The sequence below is a fragment of the Trachinotus anak genome, unplaced genomic scaffold, assembly GCF_046630095.1.
Source record: "Trachinotus anak isolate AG129_WGS33_773 ecotype Australia unplaced genomic scaffold, CSIRO_AGI_Tana_v1 ptg000034l, whole genome shotgun sequence".
In the NCBI taxonomy this organism is placed as follows: Eukaryota; Metazoa; Chordata; class Actinopteri; order Carangiformes; family Carangidae; genus Trachinotus; species Trachinotus anak.
In genome coordinates, this window is record NW_027273885.1 from 664,080 (window position 1) to 686,673 (window position 22,594).

The following is a 22,594-nucleotide window of genomic DNA, read 5'->3' on the forward strand; positions in this document are numbered from 1 at the left end:
CATATTGCAGATATTGTGACTGTGATACGAGATGCACAGTTAAAATGACAATTTTTACATTTGATTTTCACTGATAATGAAATTAATGTTTTTTTTGTTCCCTTACATCTGTAGAATATGATCTGTATTCGTCTCTATAGCACCACAACACATTCATGGTCTGTTTTACCTTCATCAGCTCCTGTGATGTGGATATTGCACTTGGCCACATAACGATTTCAATAATACTGTGACTCATTGTTCGGCCCCAGTAGGAAGGAATAGTTAGATCATCTACAGCTGAAACTTCAGGAGAACAAATGGCTCTGAGCGATGCTCACTCAGCTGCTGCTCTGTCAGAAACACAACAGAAGAGCAACCAGCGAATCAGTTTTCAGTGCAATCAAACCAACTGGCCTCATTTTAATGAAGAAGTCAGCAGTAATCTGCCGTCTCCCATCAGGCCGTGAACTGGGACTGGTGAGGACACACCTGTTGTTCAATGCTTTGAGACTTTTGAAGTTGAAACTATTGAACAAGAGCACGTGGATGTATTATAATACTTCCATGCAAGTGTGTCTGTGCCTGGTTCATCACTTTTGTTTCCCCTGGAAACACTTCTCTTGTGTTGTGAGTATTTGCAGCAAATGTGTCATATTGATGAGGATTTTCTGAATTTTTTTGTGTTTTGTCTGTTTACATGTGTTTTGCTAAGTTGCAGTGTGTTGAGCTCTCGGGGCCACTGTACCAATGTCCTCGGGGAAGAAACTGTCTGTCTGCCAGAGAACAACAGTTCAAACATTAAATTCAAAAACTGTAGTTTGGTCTAAAAAAGCAAAAGAAAAAATATGAATGAACTATAATATTTACATCAGACAAAAAAAATGAGTCAGTTTCATTTACCAGCTTTTTTTTGCTTCAGCTGCAGCCGCTGTCTCTGTGATGCCTTTGCTCAGTTACAAGATGCATAACAACTCCAGGGGAAAAGCTAGTAAGTGGACCTTGAGTTCAGATTTTTTTGTGGCCAAACTGGGAGATCTGATGGTTGATGATTAAAGGGAAGCAGACAAAATATATTTTTACAGCACCAAATTACTATTAATTCATTTATCAGACTTAACTTTTATTGTGAAAAACTTGCGAAATATATTAAAATAAAACAGGGAGGTGAAATCACTTTGGTTGACCGGGTCAGGAGGGTCACACTGAGGTGAGACCTCTGCTCTACGCACAGAAATCAGGAAGTCCAGGTTCAGCTCATTTGACTTTGATTTTGTCTCCAGTCTCAGGTAAACAGCTTCTTGAGGTGATGCTGGAGGAATTAAAAAAATAAGTGGAGTTCATCAGAAACACCAGCTGAGCTGCCCCTGATGGGTGCAGGGTCAGGATCAGGTACAGGTACAGGTGCAGGGTCAGGGTCAGGATCAGGATCAGGTGCAGGATAAGGGTACAGGTGCAGGTGTGGGTACAGGGTCAGGGTCAGGGTCAGGGTCAGGATCAGGATCAGGTGCAGGATCAGGGTGCAGGTGCAGGGTCAGGGTCAGGTGCAGGATCAGGTGTGGGTGCAGGGTCCGGTGCAGGGTAAGGGTCAGGATCAGGTTCAGGGTACAGGTGCAGGGTCAGGGTCAGGTGCAGGTGTGGGTGCAGGGTCCGGTGCAGGGTCAGGTGCAGGGTCCAGTGCAGGGTAAAGGTCAGGATCAGGGTAAGGTGCAGGGTCAGGATCAGGGTAAGGTACGGGTACAGGTACGGGTGCAGGTACGGGTGCAGGTGCAGGGTCAGGATCAGGTGCAGGTGCAGGTGCAGGATCAGGATCAGGATCAGGATCAGGATCAGGGTACAGGTGCAGGGGTCCGGTGCAGGTGCAGCCTCAGGCCACATGGAGGCACAGCAGGTGGTGTCATGGCGCGGGCTCCAGCAGAGGTTATTCTGTCTGACGTCGCTGTGACATCATTTATTTTGCAGCAGGCCAGCCGGCATCAGCTGTGACCACCGGGGGCTTCAGACTGTATTTAGCGTCTGTCTGACCCGCTGCAGTCTCTGTGTTGGAGCTTCTGTGACCAGCGTGTGAATGAAATCATTTAATACATTTTAATGAGCTCATTACGATCTGTGCATTCAAGAATAACCCCCCCCCCCCCCCAACACACACACACTCTCATCAGTCCGCCTGTCACGCAGCTTGCCCGCCCGGGGAGGGAAAGAAGAGGCGGCTATAAATAACCTGCGGGCTCCACAGGTTGTGCTGGGGGGTGGGCGGCTGCGGGCCGCAGGTTGGGGCGGGGCTGGATGCTGGAGCCTGTTTTGTTTCCTCCTCCATTGATCAGTGAGAGGAAGGCGGATCCTCTGACGTCGTCTCCAGGCCGCTCGGCTGCGTCAGTCCGGCCGAGCGGAGGAAGAAGGAAGCGAGGAATAAAAAGCACCGAGGTTCCGAGAGGCCGGGGAGAGCGGACTGAGAGCCGGAGACACGCACCTGCGTCGGGCACACGGCGGACGGAGACATGGAGGGCTGCACGGAGGAGGAGCACAAGGAGAAATTGTTATGGACCGTGAAGCGGGAGGTAGGCGCTGTTTGTCGGCCCGCAGAGCTCCACATCCACAGCTTCACTGTTTGTCTCGGGCATGATTCACCTCATCACCACAGTCAGTTCGGACTTGTGTTAATATTTGTGTTGCACTGATTTTTACAGTTGAACAAACTGGTGCTGAATAAACCAGCTGAACTGCAGCTGCTTTTATCTTTGTAATGTAGCATCATTTTCCTTATTTGCTTCAGGTAAAAAAAAAAATCACTACAAGATTCTGATGTGGAGTTAAATCTCATCTGTGATGAGTCTTTTAAATGTGCTGCTGAGATTTATTTAAAATTTACCTTCAATACAATATCAAAGTGTTAATTCAGTTTTTACCTGAAATGCATTTTGCATCATCTCATGTGCATTTTATAAAATCCGTCTCCTGTTCATCACGAAGCCTGTGTTACTAAACCCTGAGTCTGACGTGTTGCAGCAGAGCCTCTTCTCAACATCCACAGCTCACACAGCGCCACAGGCTTTTTGTTCCCGGTGATGAACGTCTCACATCCTCCACCGAGGAGTAAATCATTACTCCTCTAACCTCCACCCGCTCCCGCTGTAGTCCTCACTCTGCCTCCACTCAAAGCTACAACCACTGAGCTTCTCCTGCAGAGACATGTCAGGGTAAATCAGAAGCAGCTGATTGTGACAGTGGATGTGGCGAGGTGTGGCCCGCCGCCTGTACTTCAGTCTGAGTGAGTGTAACTGTGAGCTTGTAGTTTCCATCATTTAACAGGAAAGGTCACGCTAAAAATATCCAGAAGAAAAACACAACATTTGTAATCGGTGTCTCGGAGCTGTGTCAGCGACAGGCATCGTCTTCACTCAATGAAGAATCATTAGTTCTCAGTTGTCAACATTTCATGTTTGATGACAAATAATCGATTGATCAGATCCATTTACCAAAGCTGGTGCCTCAGTAAAGTGATTCGAAGTTTGATGGAGGAACAACAATACAACACACAATAATACTGCGAGTGTACTTCACTGTAGCATTACTGTGAGTTCCGTTGTGTCCGTCAGTGATCCACCTGTTGGTCCACCTGTGACACCTGGGCCTTCAGCTCTGGTTTCCGGCTCTTTCTTCTCTTGTGAATAACTTCGCTGTCTCTTCAGATGCACCTGCAGTTTGGTTTCTGGAGCCGTTTGTAAAGTTCGTACAAACTGCTCGCACACAGGCAACGTGTTGGCACAGAGGTAACTCTGATGGTTCACCAGGGTCATGGCAATGAGTCAAGTCAGTGATGAGTCCAAGTCAAGACTGAGTCCATGAGGGGGCCGAGTCAAAGTCAAAGCCAACAGCACAACACCAAGTATCGCCTGTCAAAGCAGCCCCGAGACCGAGACGAGTCCAAGTCTGAACATCCATCAGACCGAGACGAGTCCAACTCAAAACGCCCACAAGTATAAAAGTCTGCGATGATGGAAAAAATGTCTCAGCACAGACTCGTGTTCTACAGTTCGTCAGGGTTTTTGAGTTGTTTCCAAAAGCCCCAAAGTTTCTGGTGAGATCCGGACTTTGTTGGACTCTCAAAAGCAACCTGAAGGAAAACGTCTTTGTGTTTCTGTCGTTTCAGTTTCAGCACATTTTGTTGTCGAGAACCTTCAGTGTGAATATCTGGGCTAAACACTTTCCTGTCCTCCTATGACCACCCCCACAGTCCCCCCCAGGTTTGGGTCTTAAATAATTGAGTCGTCACAGTGTCTGAGGCTGAAAATAGAGGGGGGGGGGTTTCTAAACACTGACCATCAGGGAAATAAGGAGGAACATTAGATTTCCTGGGTCACTGGAAGCTGTGTTGATGCTCCGAGCGGCGTCTTCAGCACACGTCTGCTCGTTCTAGAATAAATTCTTCATGTTTCCTGTTTGTTCATGTTGAAACGAGTTTGAAACGGAGGTTTTGTCTCCACAGCTTTGGCTTTTAAGTTATTTAGTTGAATATAAATGTTATGTTACTATATTTTAGTTATGGTATGTGTTACAATGTTTTCTTCTTGTCTTGTATCAAAGCTTTAGTGACAGTTCATCCATGAGATGCTCGTCACTGCTGGTCTGAACAAAGCCCTGTGGCTCCTGGTTTAAAGCTCCCTGTCTCTTTAGGTGGCACTCAGCTATCTCAGCATTGCTTGGCAACTGAAAGCTTTAGCAGCTCCTGAAGAAGTTAAATTGCATCAGTTGGCGATTAATATCACAGCAGAGAGGCAGGTGGTCTCTTGTACCGAAACAAAAAGGGCCTGCTGCCATCAGGATCCCTTTGTTTGTGTGATGTGCACACAGATGCTGTGTTTAGAGGCGGTTACAGCAGCAATCTAAAGACAAGCACGGGAAGTACGAGAGGAGGAAATGCTGCAGCTGTCGTATGCATTTTTATAGACAAACCTGCAGCAGGCAACAAACACAAATTAAAGTGTACAAATGAGCTTAGAGAGCATGAGAGTAAAGCTGTTTTAGTTTTAAAGATATGAAAGTGGTCTTTAACAGTCTATTTTGACTTCAGTGCACTATAACTGGGGCGGTACAGTGGTGCTTTGACGCCTCACGGCAAGAAGGTTCTGGGTTTGTGGGATTTCTCCATTGAATGACTGAGTTCAGACCCAGAAATCTCTCTGAGGGCAGCATCAGAGGCTGGATCTGATTTGGGCGTCCATGGACCCAGAGGTCGATGAGCAGCGCAGTGCTGTCATGAGTATGTTAATTAGAGTATTACATGACCAAGAAACATTTAGTTACAGTGGCTGTTAACAGTTGTTACACAACAGCTTTCAACTACATCCTCAGTTTCACATCTTGACCACACACGGTGCAGACTGATACCAGGTTTGAGTGGGTCCTGTTAAATCTATTGTCTCATATATAAAAGTTTTTATCAAATATATTTCTCCTTGTTATTTAAGGAGTTATAATCAGACTGTTTTCTTCAGACACCCAAGACAACCACAGTACAGCTGGTCTGAGAGGCAGAAAGACTCAGTAAATCTGTTCTGGACCTGTCAGCATCAGGACCAGGGGCTGGAAGCTGCTGTCATCAGCTCCCATTTTTCTAATACTAATTTCCTTTGTTTACTACTGTGAACTGCCTTGGCGGCCATATTGCAACTCTCAGGTAAACAGCGTTAAGTTTCCTCCTCCCTGAAGAAATATTCTGTCATTATGCAGCAGAGTGTCGGTAACTTCCCCCTCAGACTGACTCCTCCTCCCAGACTGAATCCCCTGCCACACAGTCGTATTTCACGACTGCTGCTCCAAGAGCGAGAAAGGCCAAACTCTTTACACAACGCTGATATTTTCTACTCTGAGGTTAAATGTTAATTTTGCATTTTCATGGAGGGAAAGTGGAGAACTTGATGGGACACAGCATATTGCACCTTTAAGGAGAGAAAATGATGACAGGGTCGTGATACCTGTGACCAACAAGTGCGCACAAGACAAGTAAAGACGGACTGAGGATAACACCACTAACTCAGCACTGCATCACTGCAGCCGCTCTCCTCACCCACCCACCGCACTAAGGTGTGACTGATCATCTTCATGACTGTGTCACCTGACAGCAGTGGATCAAGATGGAGCCACACTGCAGCTTCGCACACTGAGGGAACCACAGGAAAACTCCACCACACACCCACTCACTCACATATCTCCACCTTAACTGTCATCGTGATGAGTGGTGATCCTGGACCTGAAGAACCACAGGTTTCATATGTTTGAGATCAGGCTGAAAGAAGTTTGATCGGGAGAGACTTCATTCTGAGTCAACCAGTAAACTTTTACTGTCCTGTGCAAAAGGTCTTTCGACCCCATTGTGATGTCAGAACGGACCTGGATGTGATGAGGACGAGCAGAAGAATGTGATTGGCTGGTTGAGACTGTGGCAAAAATTGATTGGTTACCGATAACACCTGAAGTCAGCTGATTACATATATGAGGCATATAGATCTTCCTGATTGAACTCAAGCTTCATTAGTCAGTTAGTTGCGTGACTGATTGTTGTGATAACTGATTGTTTTTAATCATTTCGTACATTCTGAAGTTCCAGCTTCTCGCTCGTGATTTTCCTGTCGTCACCGTTACTGAACCTCCTCAGGTTCTGGATCTGTAGTTGTACAAAACAAGACATTACAAATTTTTAGATATTTTCAATGACAAATGGTCACAACAGGTCAGTCAGCCAATCAGAAGAGAGGATCTGAGCCTCTCCTCTGATTGGCTGACTGTTTTCTGAGTGATCCAATAAAAATACAGCAGATTTCAGGTAAACACTCAGAGTAACCAAATCCTGCAAGGTTGGATGGTGGGTCCAGGTGGGCGGGGCTTGGGGCGTGGCTGAGGGCGGTGACTGCTTTGTTGTGACATCACAAAGTTCCAGAAGTCCTGACGGCTGGTTTTAAGGCTCAGTTTCTGAATACAGGCTGTGTACATTTCTCTGTGGACTGAGGCTTTGATACTTTCACAGTATTAATATAGAACCTAGACCTGCTTTATAATCACAAACACATGGACATCTACCTTTGAAAAAATAATCTGATTAATCAATAGTGGAAATAATTGTAAAGTATGATGTAATCGTGAGCCCTTGGGTAGCTAGTTAACAAGCTGTCACCTTCCACCACAGTGAAATGTGTGGGTACTGACTGTGAACTAAATAAGAATTGTGTCTGGTTGAATTTTGTTGCAGTGGAAACAGCAAGTTAAAGATGTGCAGACAAATCTTCAGCACGTTAGAGGCTTTAATGTTCTTTATTATCTATTGTCACAAACAGACACACTCGTGCACTTTTCTCTGAGCTTGCAGATGAACTCTCTCCCCTCAGGTAAGATTAGCTCTCTGCTCTGACTAGAATCTGCATGATACTAAAAAACCTGCATTAGTGAACAGTCTGTTGCACATTTCCTCTGTTTCCCATTTTTGCTGCATTTTCCCCCCAGTGAGAGTGTAGATCCTATTAGCGTCAGAAGAACTGCCCTCCACGCTGCTAATGTTCTGTTGTTTGCCCCAGTCGTGAGATGAGGGGAAAAGCAAATACATCCTTATGTAACTGACAGTTGGCTAATGAGCTCCTCTCTGCTCCTCCCAGAAACCATTAGGCTCAAGATTCTCAGAAACGTGTCAAAGTTAGCGAGCTCCACTCAGTCGTCTGACACACTCCAACTATATCCAGTTCTTTCACTCTCATCCCAGGAACCAGATGTTTGGTTTTCTCCAGGATGAACGGTTAAAGTGTCTGTCAACATGTTTCCCCGGCCTGAAGCATCATGGAGTGTCGCTGTTTACAGAACTGAAAACAACCTAAACCAAAACTACTTGTGTCCACATCTCCCAAAATGAATGGTACACACACACACACACACACACACACACACACACACACACACACACACACACACACACACACACACACACACACACACACACACACACACACACACACACACACACACACACACACACACAGGGACTACATGGTAACACATCCGCACACATTGTAGTTTGTAGTTTCACTGATCCTTCAGATCCAGGTAAACGTCACTGGCAGCAGATAAAGAGGAAAATAGGAAATTCAGGTTAAAATTGAAAAAATATATAATTAACTATGAGTTCATGATTAAATTTAAGGAACAGTTAGGATTGTTTAAAGTGTGGTTGTGTGAGTAGACTTGAGCTCCCAGTTTAGAGAAGCAGCAGGAGCAGAGTGATGTAGAGCTGTGGACGGGAATAAAAGAAAAGTATTTTAGCCACTTAAAAATACCCACCTAAAAAAATATATCAGTTTAAGTGTGCACAGTATTTTCCCAGTGATCCCAGTCCTGACCAGTGAGTCCACTGAGTCCAGTCCTGTCACAAACGCAGCAGCTTTGTGCGTCCTGAGGGGGAAGGAAGGACTGAGTGAGTCCGTGCACTGATCACAGCTCTGCAAAGAAGCAACAGCACAAATCACAGCGTTAGACATATTTTATGTTATATGTTGACAAGTGTAAATACGTTTTCGGTTCATTGTGTATGTGCTCTGTGCGTCTGCCTATGTAGTCACATCACTCTCTTGATAACATGTCCTTAAAATAACAGTGAAATACTGCAGCACTGACTTCAGACCAGGTTTTTGTTGGTCGTTCACTTTCCACTGTCTCAAGCGAGCAAAGCGCCAACAATGGCCCTGACCACACCTCATTATTAGAGCGACTCGCCCAAGGGTGCTCAGACAGGCGCGAGTGTATTTGTTGTTTAAACAACATGGCTGCTGGACGGGAAAATGACAACTGTGTCGGTCTGAGAGTAGAAAAGCCACTGGTGTTGTTCTTTGTGCCGGGTGTCGGAAAGAGTCCTTTATCTTTCCGGGCCACAAGATACTTCCCATCGATGGAGCCAAGACTCTGCTGCCCACCTCATTAATGTAGTTATTCATTTCTCTCCTCACTGAACTTATTAACTTGGAAGCATCTTACGAAAATAATGAAGTGAAAGACTTAACCTCGCTGGTTAAGTCGATGTGTTTGTTCTGCAGCTCTCTGCTGTGTTATTGTCCGTCTGCAGCAGTGGAGACTCTGCTGCGACGCTGAAAGTTTTTCTGTTTGCATCCTGTTTGTTCTTATCCTAGCTTTACCTGCAACTAACCCGACCACCCAACTGCCCAACCACCCGACCACCCGAACAACCATACCAAACCATTTCTGTTAATGTTGTCACAAGCAGTCAGACGTCCATTCAGATGGTCTCTGTTTGGCTCCTGATGGACAGTTCAAAAATTCTGCCTTCTTTGACAAAATCTGGCACCTGCATTACCCACAATGCAATGCGACTGCCGACGGTTTGGTCAAACATATGAGTGTGTGATGCTGGTTCAGGGAAGCTCACTTCTCTGCTGCGTTGACCCCCATGTTGGCAGAACCCTCCGTGTTAACCAGATAAACAGCCTAAGTTAACTTCTCTTGCTCATGTATTTGTTCATGTAGTTACCAGGTGGAACCACATGCAGAGGAACAGTGTGCGGCTCCTTTCAGCTGAATTGATTGATCAGTGCTGATGTTGGATTTTATTTTGATGTAACTGCCACTGGTTGTGCATTTCTGCCACCAGTTTGTTGTCTGTGGTTCCCAACATCTCCGACCCTGAGTTGTGAGTCAGACGCTGTAGTGAAAGGTTTTCCCGCATGATAATTACAGTATAAACTATATGTTGATAAAAAAGCAGGATCACTGACTGAAGTGACATTACCTGAGGAAATTATCACATTTTCTCCCACTGCAGCCACAAAAGATTTTATTTAGCTTTTTTTCACGTATGAAGTTGTGTTAAATCTGTGGATTCTCTAACCTGCTCGGTCAGCGGAGACTTTAGATCTTCAGAAGTGTGGGACTCTGATTCTGTTCAGGGAGATTTTCTTCTCCAGATTGGGCCTAAAACGTTTGAATAATTAAAACTACAGACTTCTAATGACACATCCAGATGTAGAGTGAGTAAATTCGGCAACGTTATCACGCTACTGTAGCTGTCACTAATAAAAACAGGCATTAACATTGTGTAGCATCAAGTCTCTGACACATGGAGGAGAAGAAAACCAGGTCTGAGTCCAGCTGGACTTTAGCAGCTCGTAGGTTCTCCACCTCAGTACAGACAGACCAGGACTGGATCCACAGTCGGACTGGGAGAGAGATTCAGTCTTGGACTGATCCACTGGGACCGGAGGCACGAATGACACTGATGGAGCTGACAGAGCCAGTACAGACACTGATGGAGCAGGTAAACACTTCATGCAGACCGGGATTTAATCCAGTAAACCCTGTGTCCAGTCCTCCTGTGCTCTGGTCTCATCTCTTTCTTTGTCAGAGCCTTTTTAGAGGAAAACGTGGTTTCTTCTTCAGTGGAGAAAATTCACCTGTGGGCGGGGCCTGTGGCCTCAGACTACAACACACACAGAGGGGGTGTGGCTTCATTTTCTGCTCAGGATGCCATGACTCCACTGTGTCTTTGCACAGAAAATAGTTGTTTGCTGATGTTTTATAGTTTACAGAACCTTTTATTATTCTTCATGATGCGTTGAGGAGTCAAATTGTAAACCATCAGCGCTGACAGCCTGCACCAATTAAACTGGTTCATTCCCCCACAATCGATTCAGACTCTCAGACCGGGTGAAGGTATTGACCCTCGGACCGACCGCCGTGTATCACCTGACTCTGATTCAGCGGGTGGAGCTGCAGCTGTGGGTAAATCTGTGGATCTGTGTGCGGGCTGAGGTCAGTCAGAGTCTCTGAAGGAGGCGTGACGTCCAGCAGACGTGTAGTACGAGATCCTGACCTGTTTATACTGAGACCACTTTCCATTCAGTGTGGACATCTTCCATAAATCAAACCTCTGTAATTGTTGGAGGTTGGTCTTGCTGTATTGATTTTAAATTCAATCAGATCAATTAAGAGTGAAGCATTGATCACTGATGGGTGTGTGGTCGTTTGGTTAAATGTACTGTTTGTAGGCGGCCTGATGGTGGAGTGGTTAGGGCGCGTACCACATGAGCGGAAGCTCTTAGCAGCTGAGCGCCGGTTCGATTCCCGACCACCCCGACTCTTTCCTGCGTGTCATTCCCCCTCTCTCTGTCCCTTTCCTATCATTCTCTACTGTCCTGTCAATAAAGGCAAAAAATATCTTTAAAAAAAAAATTTACTGTTTGTAATCACTGTGAGGCTCTGTAACCTTTAAATGCTCTGATGTTTCCTGGTAGATCCTGTGTTTGTTAAGGCAGGAATGGTAAAAAGCCAGTTTGACCACATGTATGGGGCTAATGGGACTGGTTCAACTGGATAAGTGCAACAAGGAGACACCGTGTCTGTGGTTTTATTGTGAGATTTATTGATAAATTTTACATTTCATGGTGTCTCCTACATTACATTACATTCTCCTACAGTACAGGTTTACAGCTGAGAGAGAGACAGTGACCTTTAACCTCACACAGACCTGATATGGTTCATTGAGTTCTTTAGTACAGAAGAACTCCAGAGAACCATGAATGTTCCTCCATCGTTCAGCTCATGTGTTTTAAAGTGAAGTGGTTTTGTTTCTATCACAGTAAACCATCACTAGTGTGGACCCACATCCTGACACAGCCGTCACAGCTCGAACCGTTAACACGGGCGCCAAAATGAAAACCAAGATGTTCTGCTGCCGCCAAGCAGCAGTGAGTTCCTGGTCTAATGAAGACAGAAGTGTATCTGCTCCTGCTGTTATTGGATGGAGGAGGCTGAAGTGAATGGTCAGCCATATGAAACATGTGACTTTAACGCTGAGGACTCCCATGTCTCACCAGGCCGAGGAGAGTGGACGGAGCCTGAGTGAAGGGAAGTCTGAATGTCTGAGACTTCTGTGTAAAACACTGAGAAAGTTGTGTTGTTGCAGCCTGGATCTTCACAGTCCTTCAGGATTGTGATTATAGCTCCTCAGTAAAAAACCTGTGGTGGAGGTTTTGTTGATTCTTGTCACAAAATCAGTGACTGACTGAACGACAAAGAAAAGCCCAACATTGTATTACTTATGACAGCAGTTGTCTGTATTTGTCATGAGATTGGCCATTGATTTAGCCCCGCCCCCTCACAAAAACCTCAGGTAAAGTTGCTGACAGCTCCACAAGCTCCCACACCTCCACAACACAGGGAGGAAGTCTGAGTGATGCTGTAGTGTGAGCTTCATTATCATGCAGCCGAGCAATTAAATTCTTCCTGTTTATCAATTACACCCAAACAAGGCAGAGGTGTCAGACAGGTCCCGCATTAATTACTGACGACAATTAATTCTACAGAGAGAGTGAACTTAGACAAGCGAACACCACACGAACTCACCGAGACACAGCAGATAACAGCAGGAGGCCATGACATTAATTGGACGTCAGTGGTGCAGGTGTTTGGGGGAGATGGTCTGAGACTGTCTCACTTGTCTGAGTCCAGCCTCAAAATGCAACTGCAGTGGGTTGTTAATATACTGATATCATTGTATTTTATGTTTCAGGTGCTGCCACTGAGCAGCAGGTCAAACTGTTACTTGTCACATGTTGAGCTTCAGTGCAAAGTTAGCAAAGCAGTGAAGTGAGGGTCGGACTCAGCAGCAGAGCAGGCTGCTGTGCCTCAAACCACCCAAACTAAATGTCTGTACATTACAAACCTCCTCCAGCCGCTGCACACAATAATAACCTCATGTTGGACAGGAACCATCAGGTTCCTGAAGCTCAGACTGAGCTGCTCCACCATCACAGGCTTAGCAACATCTGACTCCGCCCCGAACTCCCAGCTAATCCAAAAACAGTCAAAGGGGTGGAGCTGAGATACTCACCCAAGTGTCACTCAAAGAGGCCACGCCCTCAATCCTCCATCACTTTAACCTTTAATAAAATGTGAACAGGTGAGTTGTATAAATTCAGCTGTACAGTCGTCATGAAGGAGGAAATGATCTCTAGAGAGCAGAACAGTTTCTGTACCAGACTGTAAACATGTTTCTTTCTGCTGTAAAGTTGGACATTTGAACATGGGAGTCTGTGGGACTGACTCACTGCTGGAGCCAGACTCTAGTGGTCGTTAGAGGAACTGCAGCTTTTAAGAGTTGAGTGTTGACACTTGAGTCTAACGTGAAAGAACAACAGCAAAAATTTGGAAAAAACATCATTTATGATGAATTCATCCCAATTCTGGTTTAAAATCAAACATTTCTGATGATAAATCCTGGTTGAAAACAGTGAGATAATCCTGGGAAATAATCCTCAGCTTCGACCCTTCAGCCTTTGGTTTTCTCTACACCCACTGACAAAATCACCACTACAACCGTCTGTAAATATTCATACTCCCCAGAGGACGACCTCTGTCCAGTTCGGACACTTTTCCTTTAAAGCCTCCATCAGGCAGAAACGCCTCAGCTGGCACTGACACCACATTTGCTGTGTTCTTGTTCACACGACTTCCTGTGGCTCTGAGGACGTGGCTTCCCCTCCAGCATGAAACATTTCCATTTGAAATCCTATTAGTCGCCAGGATCCGAAAATATCAAACCCATCAGTATCGTGTTCATTTAAGCGAGGGGGGTGGGGGGTGGGGGCGGTGGGGGTGGGGGGGGCACATTTTCTCTGTGTCTCTGGTGCAAAGTGCTAATTGCTGTGGTGTCTCTGAACTGCACTTCCCAGAAATCACTTGTCAGTGGAACAGTGTGGGCGTCGCTGAAATGTCAGAGTCTCCTCACAGCAGCAGGAGCAAGGAGAACATTTATTCATTTATTATTAGAGTTAAAGGAATCGTTGTGTCAGGGTCACATGACTGTAACACTGATACAGAAACACCTGGACTGTAGTAACAACGGCGGACTCCGTAAAGAGATAACTATGGTGACAGTGATGACATAGATTCCAGACGCACTGACAAACTCTGAGTCTTTTGTCTGCAGGTGAAGCAGATTATGGAGGAAGCAGTGACTAAGAAATTTGTCCACGAAGACAGCAGCCACATCATTGCTCTGTGCAGTAAGTACACACACACACACACACACACACACACACACACACACACACTTGTTGAACTCCTCAGCAGGTGACTTGCTGCTGCTTCTCCGTCAAGGACACTTGTTGACGTCACTGTGGCTCTGACTGTTCTGCTGCATCAATGGAAAGTTAATAAGCACAGTGGAGCTAATGGAAACCGATTTCAGAGAAAGGCTTTCTAAGCCTTAGACATGTCTGTGTGTGTGTGTGTGTGTGTGTGTGTGTGTGTGTGTGTGTGTGTGTGAGAGAGGAGTAAAAGGGACACGGAGAACAAGATGCATGTTCATACACGTGTGTGTGTGTGGATCTGTACTCAGCCATGTAAACACTAACACACAGGTCTCAAAGGAGTTTTAAATCGAAAGCAACTGGACTTGGTTATTTGTCTAGGAAGATGTTTCACCTCTCATCCAAGAGGCTTCATCAGTTCCTTCTCGCACCTGACCAGGCTGGGACTGGTCCAACTATCTGGTGTGGAGACCCAGGTATTTAACCTCAGGGAGGGGCTTTCACAAGGCTGATGATGTCATTGGTTCCCTTTGTGCTCCATGTGCCAACGACAGTCGTTAGAGTGACTGTCTTGGTGGAGAGTTGGTTTCCACTTCATTAGAGCCCTATTGTGTTATAACGACAGTCGTTGGAGTCACATGCCACTTGTGAACAGTTGTTTCTCTTAGAGGTTAAATTGTTGAATCTCCTGGGAAGGGATGAAAGGGCCAGCTCACAGGCCCAAAGGGCAGAACACAAGCACCTGAGAGGCGCCCTCACAACTTGTGGTTACCCCAACTGGACCTTTGTGAAAACTGCTTCTGCTTCCAGAAAGAAAAGTAGCAATATGGTCGAGAAAGAAAAACCAAACAAGAGAAACAACATAGTCATCCCATATGTGTCTGGGATATCAGAAAAACTCAGGAGGATCTTCAACAAACACAGTATCCCTGTGTATTTCAAACCCAGCAACACACTCAGACAGAGACTGGTACACCCCAAGGACAGAACACCACACACCCGAAAAAGCAACCTGGTGTATGCAGTCCAATGCAATGAGGAATGCAAAGACCTCTACATTGGAGAAACGAAACAACCACTGCATAAACGCATGGCCCAACACAGGAGAGCTAACTCCTCAGGCTTGGACTCTGCTGTCCACTTACATCTTAAGGAGAAAGCCCTCTCCTTTGAGGACAGCAAGGTTCACATCCTGGACAGAGAGGACAGGTGGTTCGAAAGAGGAGTGAAAGAAGCCATCTATGTGAAAGTAGAGAAACCATCCCTCAACAGGGGAGGAGGCCTGCACAGATGAACCTGCAGGAATCCTCTCATAATGTTAGAACAGTCTGGACACGTCAGAGACAGAAGCAAGCACTTTAGTGCACGTACTTTGACGAGAGTGTGTGTGTGTGGTTGAGTTGCACTGAACACACAGACACACACACACAGTATGGAGGGTGAAAAGGGACACAGGGGATGACATATGCTGGTGTGATTTTTTTTTTTTTTACTAAAAGTCCCACATGTGTGTGTGTGTGTGTGGATGGGGGGGGGTGCCCCCCCGACCAGATGGTTGAGCTCACAGTGAAGTGTGAGTCACGGCCTCTGTTCGGGTCAGAAGCCGACTCTGCCTCAGATCAGACAGTAGAAGCTTCTTCAGAGCTGCATGAAAACCACCAGAAACTACAGATTTCTCTAATTCAGCCTTTTTGTACATTTTGAGAAACAGTTTTCACAAATGTTGATTGCAGTGTGACAAACTGTGTGTGTGTGTAGTGTGTGTTGTGTGTGTAGTGTGTGTGTGTGTGTGTGTGTGGGGTGTGTGTTGTGTGTGTTGTGTGTGTGTGTGTGAGTGGGGTGTGTGTGTGGTGTGTGTGTGTTTAAATCCTCTGCAGCTGACAGAAGTCATGAGCCTTCGGTTTATAACGTTACTGTTGCAGTCTGAGCTGTTTAATTAGAGGCAGTATTGTTGTTTGTGTGTAAAAACCTGAGCTCTGCTGTGTGAAATGATAAAAAGTAGGAAGGTTGTGAAAACATTTTCTGACAGTTTGACTTTGTTAAACCACAGTGATGAATTTTAAACTCGTGACCTTTCTACAGTTTGATCTGGGCTGCTCCACAGAGGGTGGGGGGTTAATTAGTTATTACTAATCACTAATTACTAATTCATTTTTACTAATTACTAATCCTGGATGATGCACTTCAAAGTCAGGATATTCCAGCACACGCTGTGTAGGTGGAGCGCTGCCAGGATCAGTGGAACGAGTTTGTTTTATTCTGAAATTCAGAGTTTATAAAAGTCACTTCTGTCCGTCTCATGTTCAGACAGGACCATGTAAATTGACCCCTGAGGGCCACCGTGGTTCAGTGCAGTAAATGAGTGACTGCTGTGAGAGCTGAGTTCATTATCCATCAGCATCAGTAGATCGAGAGCCGGAGCCTCGTCTGAGGCCGTGCAGCAGCAACACAAACACAGCTGCTTCACAAACTGGTTCACACGTTCAACATCTCGTCACTTCACAGAAATCTTTCCTCACATTTGATGTAATGATGCCGAGTTTCCTCGGGAAAGTCCTGGGTGAGGGTCGGTCAGGTGAACGCGCGGCACGCTCTCAGGGGTCCGTAAAACCTTTGTGGATGTTTGGACTGATGCTGTGGCCCACCGGGGTTCGATCCCTCAGCCGCTCCAGCTGTGGCTGCTCTGGTTCTAACGGCGTTACCGAGCTGGGCTGGGCGGCTGACCAAGTGTTCTCACCAGCAGGTGCTACTGGTGTTACTGGTGAGCTTTCCCACCCTCACATCTGTCTTTCAAACCGACCCGCCCCAAATCCCCCGACGCTCAGACCCTGGAGTCTGCGCCGACTTACAGCATAACGTTAATGTTCTACATCGTTCTACGTTAAAATCTGCGTCGTTTGGTTTTATATGTGGATTCGTGCTCAAACTGCTCACAGCCCTTTTTCCAGGAAGTCTTGTTGACTTCTCGTCTAAAACACATGATAAGGGCGCGGTGTTGTTGCTCAGTGGGTAGAGCACCCGCCCCATGTGTTGAGGCTGTAGTCCTCACTGCAGGCGGCCCCGTTTCGAATCCCGCTCCAAGCGGCCCTATTCTGCGTGTCATTCCCCCTCTCCCTGCCTCCCCATTTCCAGTCTATCTCTACTGCCCTATCAATAAAGACATAAAGGCCAAAAAAAAAAAAAAAAACACATGATAAGGAAGGACGACTCCCAGACTCTGACACCGAACAACCTTCAGACTAAACAATAAAAACTGTCTCGTCGTTCTGAGCTCCGGCAGCACCGGGTGTTTCTCTTTTCTGAGAAGGATTCCTACACTTTGGACGAGCGAGGTCAGGCTTTTTATCATCAAATCTCATTTTCAACATGTTCAGGAGTGTGAGACGCCATGATGAACGTAAACAGTGCGACGCATCTGACAGGACCCGCCTCTTTTTTCCCGTTTTCCTAAAGCTGAGCACAGAGAAATCCCAGGGTCAGTGAAATGTGACACAGAGTGGCCGACCTGGAAAATGATCCAAAAATTCTTCATGCTTCGAAGAGAGAGAGAGAGAGAGAGAGAATTAAAAGATGAAGAGACTTTTTTTATTTTTCAGTTTATACAGTGACATCATTTTCTCTAGTGTCAAAATCTTCAACCTGATCTGAGATTTAAAGAGACAGACAACTTTTTTTATTCCTGATGAAACACTGAGGTCGAAGGTTGAACACCTTGGATCAATTTCAGAGAAATAAAAAAAAAAAATCAGGTTTGCTCACATGAATTTCAGATTTTGTAGAAACCTTAAATTTCAATTTCATATGAAACAAAAATTTTCATTCACATGAAGTAAAAATATTATTTATTATAAAGACCAAAGCACCATTTTTTCACTTGGTTAAAACTTAGGTTTTTTTAAATGAAAAAATTAACATTTGCAATGACATTGAGGTATAGTTTAAATTTTAAATGAACTAATTAAAACACTACTTCTTCTCTGTACTTCTACTACTACTATAATTTCTAATGATACTTTAACACATATTTGTTTTTTTGTTTTTTTTGGAAGCCAAACCGTTACTTAATGTTGGTCAGTACAACAACATTTTTGCTTTTTTACAACATAAATTTGCTGCAATAAAAGTGAAAGAATTTTCACTGAAGATAAAACTAAAACATTCTGTTACGTCTCTGTTTCATTTCGTTTGCTCACTATAGATAAATTGTCACTCACAGTTTTTCTGTACTGATATCATCAGTGTATAAAACTGGAAACTCATCTCAACATTTAACCAGCCAGCGTGCTGCTCAAACACACCTGTACGTGTGTCTGAGGTTGGATGTACAAGGTTTAAATCACCGTCCATGATTTATAGTTTTGTCTAATCTTATGTTATAATGAATTTTAGTTGGACATACAGTAGGCATCTGACCACCTCCTGTTAATGTGACTGCATGTGAACAGTCCTGCATTAGAGCCTGCAGCCTCATCCAACCGTGACGCCGCTGCAACGCAGCCTCATCATCAGCCTCTCCAGCTCAGGGACTCTGGGGGAAGGTGAAAGGTAAAAGGTCAGGTGCTAATGATAAGCGATGATGTCAGCGCAGGAATGAGTCACTCTTCCTCAGTGTCCTTCCTAATACCTGTTAATTCTGCTACGTCTGCTAATGAAGCCACATTAATTCCAAAGTCTCATTAGTGAGAAGCCAGAATTAAACTCTGGGATCAACTGAAACAGATGAATTTATTTAATCAAAACATTCACAGTGAACTTGTGCTTGTGCAGCAGGAAAAGAGAGGTTTGCTGTAAAGACTTGGTCCATTCATTTTTACCAGTTTCACTTTCCTGTTTTAATAGATGTATGTTCTTGTTTTATGTAAAAAGAATTCAGTTTTAACAAAAAACTGCACAAAACACAGAGTGATGTGAATCTATCTGATACAGAGACGTGAGGAACAAGGAGGGAAACAACAAAACTGTAGATTCATGACTAAAACTATGTGAACAAAACCAGAAACATTCAGACACATTCTGTTGGTCAGAATCATAAATCTGTGCTGCCATCACGTGATTGGGTTTTATAAATCTCTCTCATTGATGTGCACGAGCCTCATTTCCACTCCCACAATTAGCCATAAATGGATGAAGACACTCCCTCAATCCATCAGTCTGCAGATAAAAACGCTGTCTGTAAATGACACGATGAATGCAAACAAGAAACAGATCCTTTATGGGACAGAAAGCTGTTCTGAGATCAGCTGTCAGGAGAGATATCACACTTTATAATACAATATAACACAGTTTGTGTACAGGTGCTACAGAACCCTGGATTTCATTTCTGTGATTATTTTCCAGAGCAAATAACACAAAGCAATTTTTTCTTAGTCTTCTGTCTGAAAACATGTTAACTGTTGTAAAAACACATGTATTTTGGATGATAACACAATTTTAAACACATTTCAACAGCAAGTGTCAGAAAAAAAAGAATCATGTGCCATTTAAAAAAAACTTTGTGGAGCCTCCTGCGGTTGTTCCCACATCTGGTCTTTAAAACTGTTGATTATACGATATCAGTATATAAAGGCTTCTCTCATCAGGCTGCCGTCCTTCCACCTTCCATTAAGAATCCGGAGGCAGTTGGCTGCAGTGATTTGCTGGTATTTACTGCAGTTATACATAGGAACCTGCAGCATGTTGGTTGGCCAGTGTCTCTGCGTGGTCCGAGTTAACTGTTGTGTAACTGTCTGTGTGTAGGAGTCCCAAACTTCTCCACAACATTTAGACCGATCACATAACACTCCCTCATTAGCCTCGTGGATGGGGGAGTCAAGTTGTGTAATGTGTGATTTCTCTTTTCTGCAAGGCATTGGCTCTTATGTGTGTGTGTGTGTGTGTGTGCGTGTCTGTGTGCGTGCTCCTTAAATCAACACAATGTCTGTGTCGTTAATTGAGTTACAAAAATACCAAAGAGCTTCCTTCATATCAAACTCACCACTCTGAAAAAAATACACTGAAATATTCAGATAGAAACAGAACAGTCTTTATTTTTTCACTCATACCCACATTTTCTATAAATAAGCTTCACCCTTAAAATAAACATAGTCTCCAATTAACTGTAATGTCTCTAATTAAAAGAGTAATAGGTAACTGTATTATTTAATTTAACATTAGGTCGTAGCATTAGAGTAGGCTGAGGCTGGTGTTATTAAATCACCACCAGCCTCAGCCTCGACGTTCAGGAAAGGCGGGAAGATGCTGAATAAACCACGTTCCAACCATAAACTGACCCTGACACAGGAAGTCAAAATAGAGTTTTTTGTCAGTTACATCCAGAAAGATACAAGATGTTAACGTCCACATGATGTTTTTCTATAGTAAAGACACATGATGATTTTTTTTCTTTATGGCCTCCCAGTAGCCGATTGGTTGGGGCGCACACCACGTCAGCGCAAGACGCTCTCAGCAGGAAGGCTGGTCTCAACAGACTCCTCATCTGAGTCTGGGTCTGACTGAGGCTCCAACATGAGGCTGAGTCTCTGATGTTTCCTCCTCTAACATCTTCATCCTCTCTGCTCTTTCACCTGGACACCTGGAGCCAGCAGGTGGTGGGCGGGGCCAAGGCCTGATCCAGGTCAATCAGGGAGTCAGAGTAGATGAGCTTCAGACCAGTTTCTTATTTTTTGACTTTTTATCTGGAAAACCATCTAAAACAAAACATGAATCATGGCAGAGGATTTATAGAGAGTTAAAAACATGTCTGGAGGACAAACCAAGCTGCAGAGAAACAGAAGAGGAATATAAACCAGGCATAAAACGATTTATAAAAAATTTGAGTGAGGTTATAAAGAGGACATGATTGGATTAACTGGAGATAATGGAGGAGTAGAGCAGAAGAAAGGGAAAGATTGGTGGGTAGAGAGGAAGGGATGGCCTGAAGCAGCTAATGGGCTCATTAGAAAACTCACGGTCATGTAATGACCTGCCACTGAATGGACATCTGGGGCTGTGTGCGCCGCAGACAGATGATCAGACAGAAATAGAAAGGAAAAATGGGAAAGAGAGAGCGGAAGACAGTAATAACGAAGAAGAGAGACATGTATTTAATTTAACCAATGGGAATAATGAAGGGGCATAAAACAGCCAGGGGGTGCACTTCATCCATTCAGTTTTCAGATAGATTTTAATTGGATGTGTGTTGGGATCAAAAACGTCAAATTGTACATGGAGATGAAAAATATCCTGTTAATCAGTGATTAGCACTGAATAACAGAACTCGCTGCATTAAACTGTCAGCTGAGCAGGCTCCCATCCTCCTGTCCAATCAGAAGGGAGGCTCTGAGCCTCTCCTCTGATTGGCTGACTGTTTTCTGAGTGACTGAGTAAAAATACAGCAGATTTCAGGTAAACACTCAGAGAAACCAAATCCTGCAAGGTTGGATGGTGGGTCCAGGTGGGTGGGGCTTGGGGCATGGTGACTGCTTTGTTGTGACATCACAAAGTTCCAGAAGTCCTGACGGCTGGTTTTAAGGCTCAGTTTCTGAATACAGGCTGTGTGCATTTCTCTGTGGACTGAGGCTTTGATACTTTCACAGTATTAATATAGAACCTGGACCTGCTTTATAATCACAAACACATGGACATCTCCCTTCAGACTGTGTGGAGCTTTAAGTATTAGTTAAAGCGACGAATACATCTGGTGCCGACTGTAGAACACAGACTGATGATGAACCTGGACGTAGACTCCTGAAGAGCCTTAAAGCTGCATCTCTCTACTGACCATCAGGGGGCGACTCCACTGGTTGGAAACGGAGTCTGATCGTATTGAAGTCTATGGGAAAATGTCTCTGCTTCTCATTGATTTATTACCTCAGTAAACATTTTCTGATGAGTTTATGTCTCAGTCTCTAGTTTCAAGTCTTCTACAATACAACATGATGCATTAGGGCGGGGCTTCCGTGTGACTGACAGACATTACCACGGCGACCTGCCTGACAATCAGGACAGAGTACAGAGCAGGTCACTCCTCCTCAGCTCCACCTTCTCTTCCAAATATGATTTCTTCTGGTTTCAGAAAACCAAGATGGCACAAAATTGAAAACCTGAGCCTCCAAAATGGCCATTGACAAGCCAATGGGTGAAAAGTTTCATCTTTTAGTCAACTAATGGCACACGTCCCTGGCACCAGTAATCCAGCTGAGATGACCTGAATCAAAGCTGTGAGATGACAACGTGTTTCTCATTGACTGTTTCCATCTGTACAGTTTCTCTGTGTCTCTCTCCCTCAGGGGTAATGGAGAATGACAGGAATCAGAAGTCGCAGGAGACTGTTGTGAAGTGTCAGGTATTCCACTGATTAGAACCAGTCTCCATGGCAACGTCACCATCCTCAGATGAATGTTTGTAGCCTGTGACAGAAAGTACAACGCTCAAGAAAATGGACAAGTTTAGACCCCGGACTCACTCACTCAGTGGTTCTTGTCCCTGTCCTTGGCCCTTGTCCTTTGTGACGTTCATTCGAGGAGACGTTTCCTCTGCTGGTGAAACTGTGCTAA

The 22,594-nt window shown here is 44.8% G+C and overlaps 1 protein-coding gene across 2 annotated transcripts in view; it reads left to right on the plus strand.

Annotated features, from left to right (window-relative positions):
• Positions 1-2,262: 2,262 nt before the first annotated feature.
• Positions 2,263-22,594, plus strand: part of sgsm2 (small G protein signaling modulator 2) — a 64,675-nt gene continuing 44,343 nt past the window's right edge. Inside the window, exons 1-2 of one of the 2 annotated variants that reach the window (XM_071471681.1) lie at positions 2,263-2,537; positions 13,958-14,033. In XM_071471681.1, the coding sequence (XP_071327782.1) occupies positions 2,478-2,537; positions 13,958-14,033 (136 nt within the window). In that variant the 5' untranslated portion in view covers positions 2,263-2,477. The remainder of the gene's footprint in view (positions 2,538-13,957; positions 14,034-22,594) is intronic. The other variant, XM_071471682.1, reaches the window with a different exon arrangement.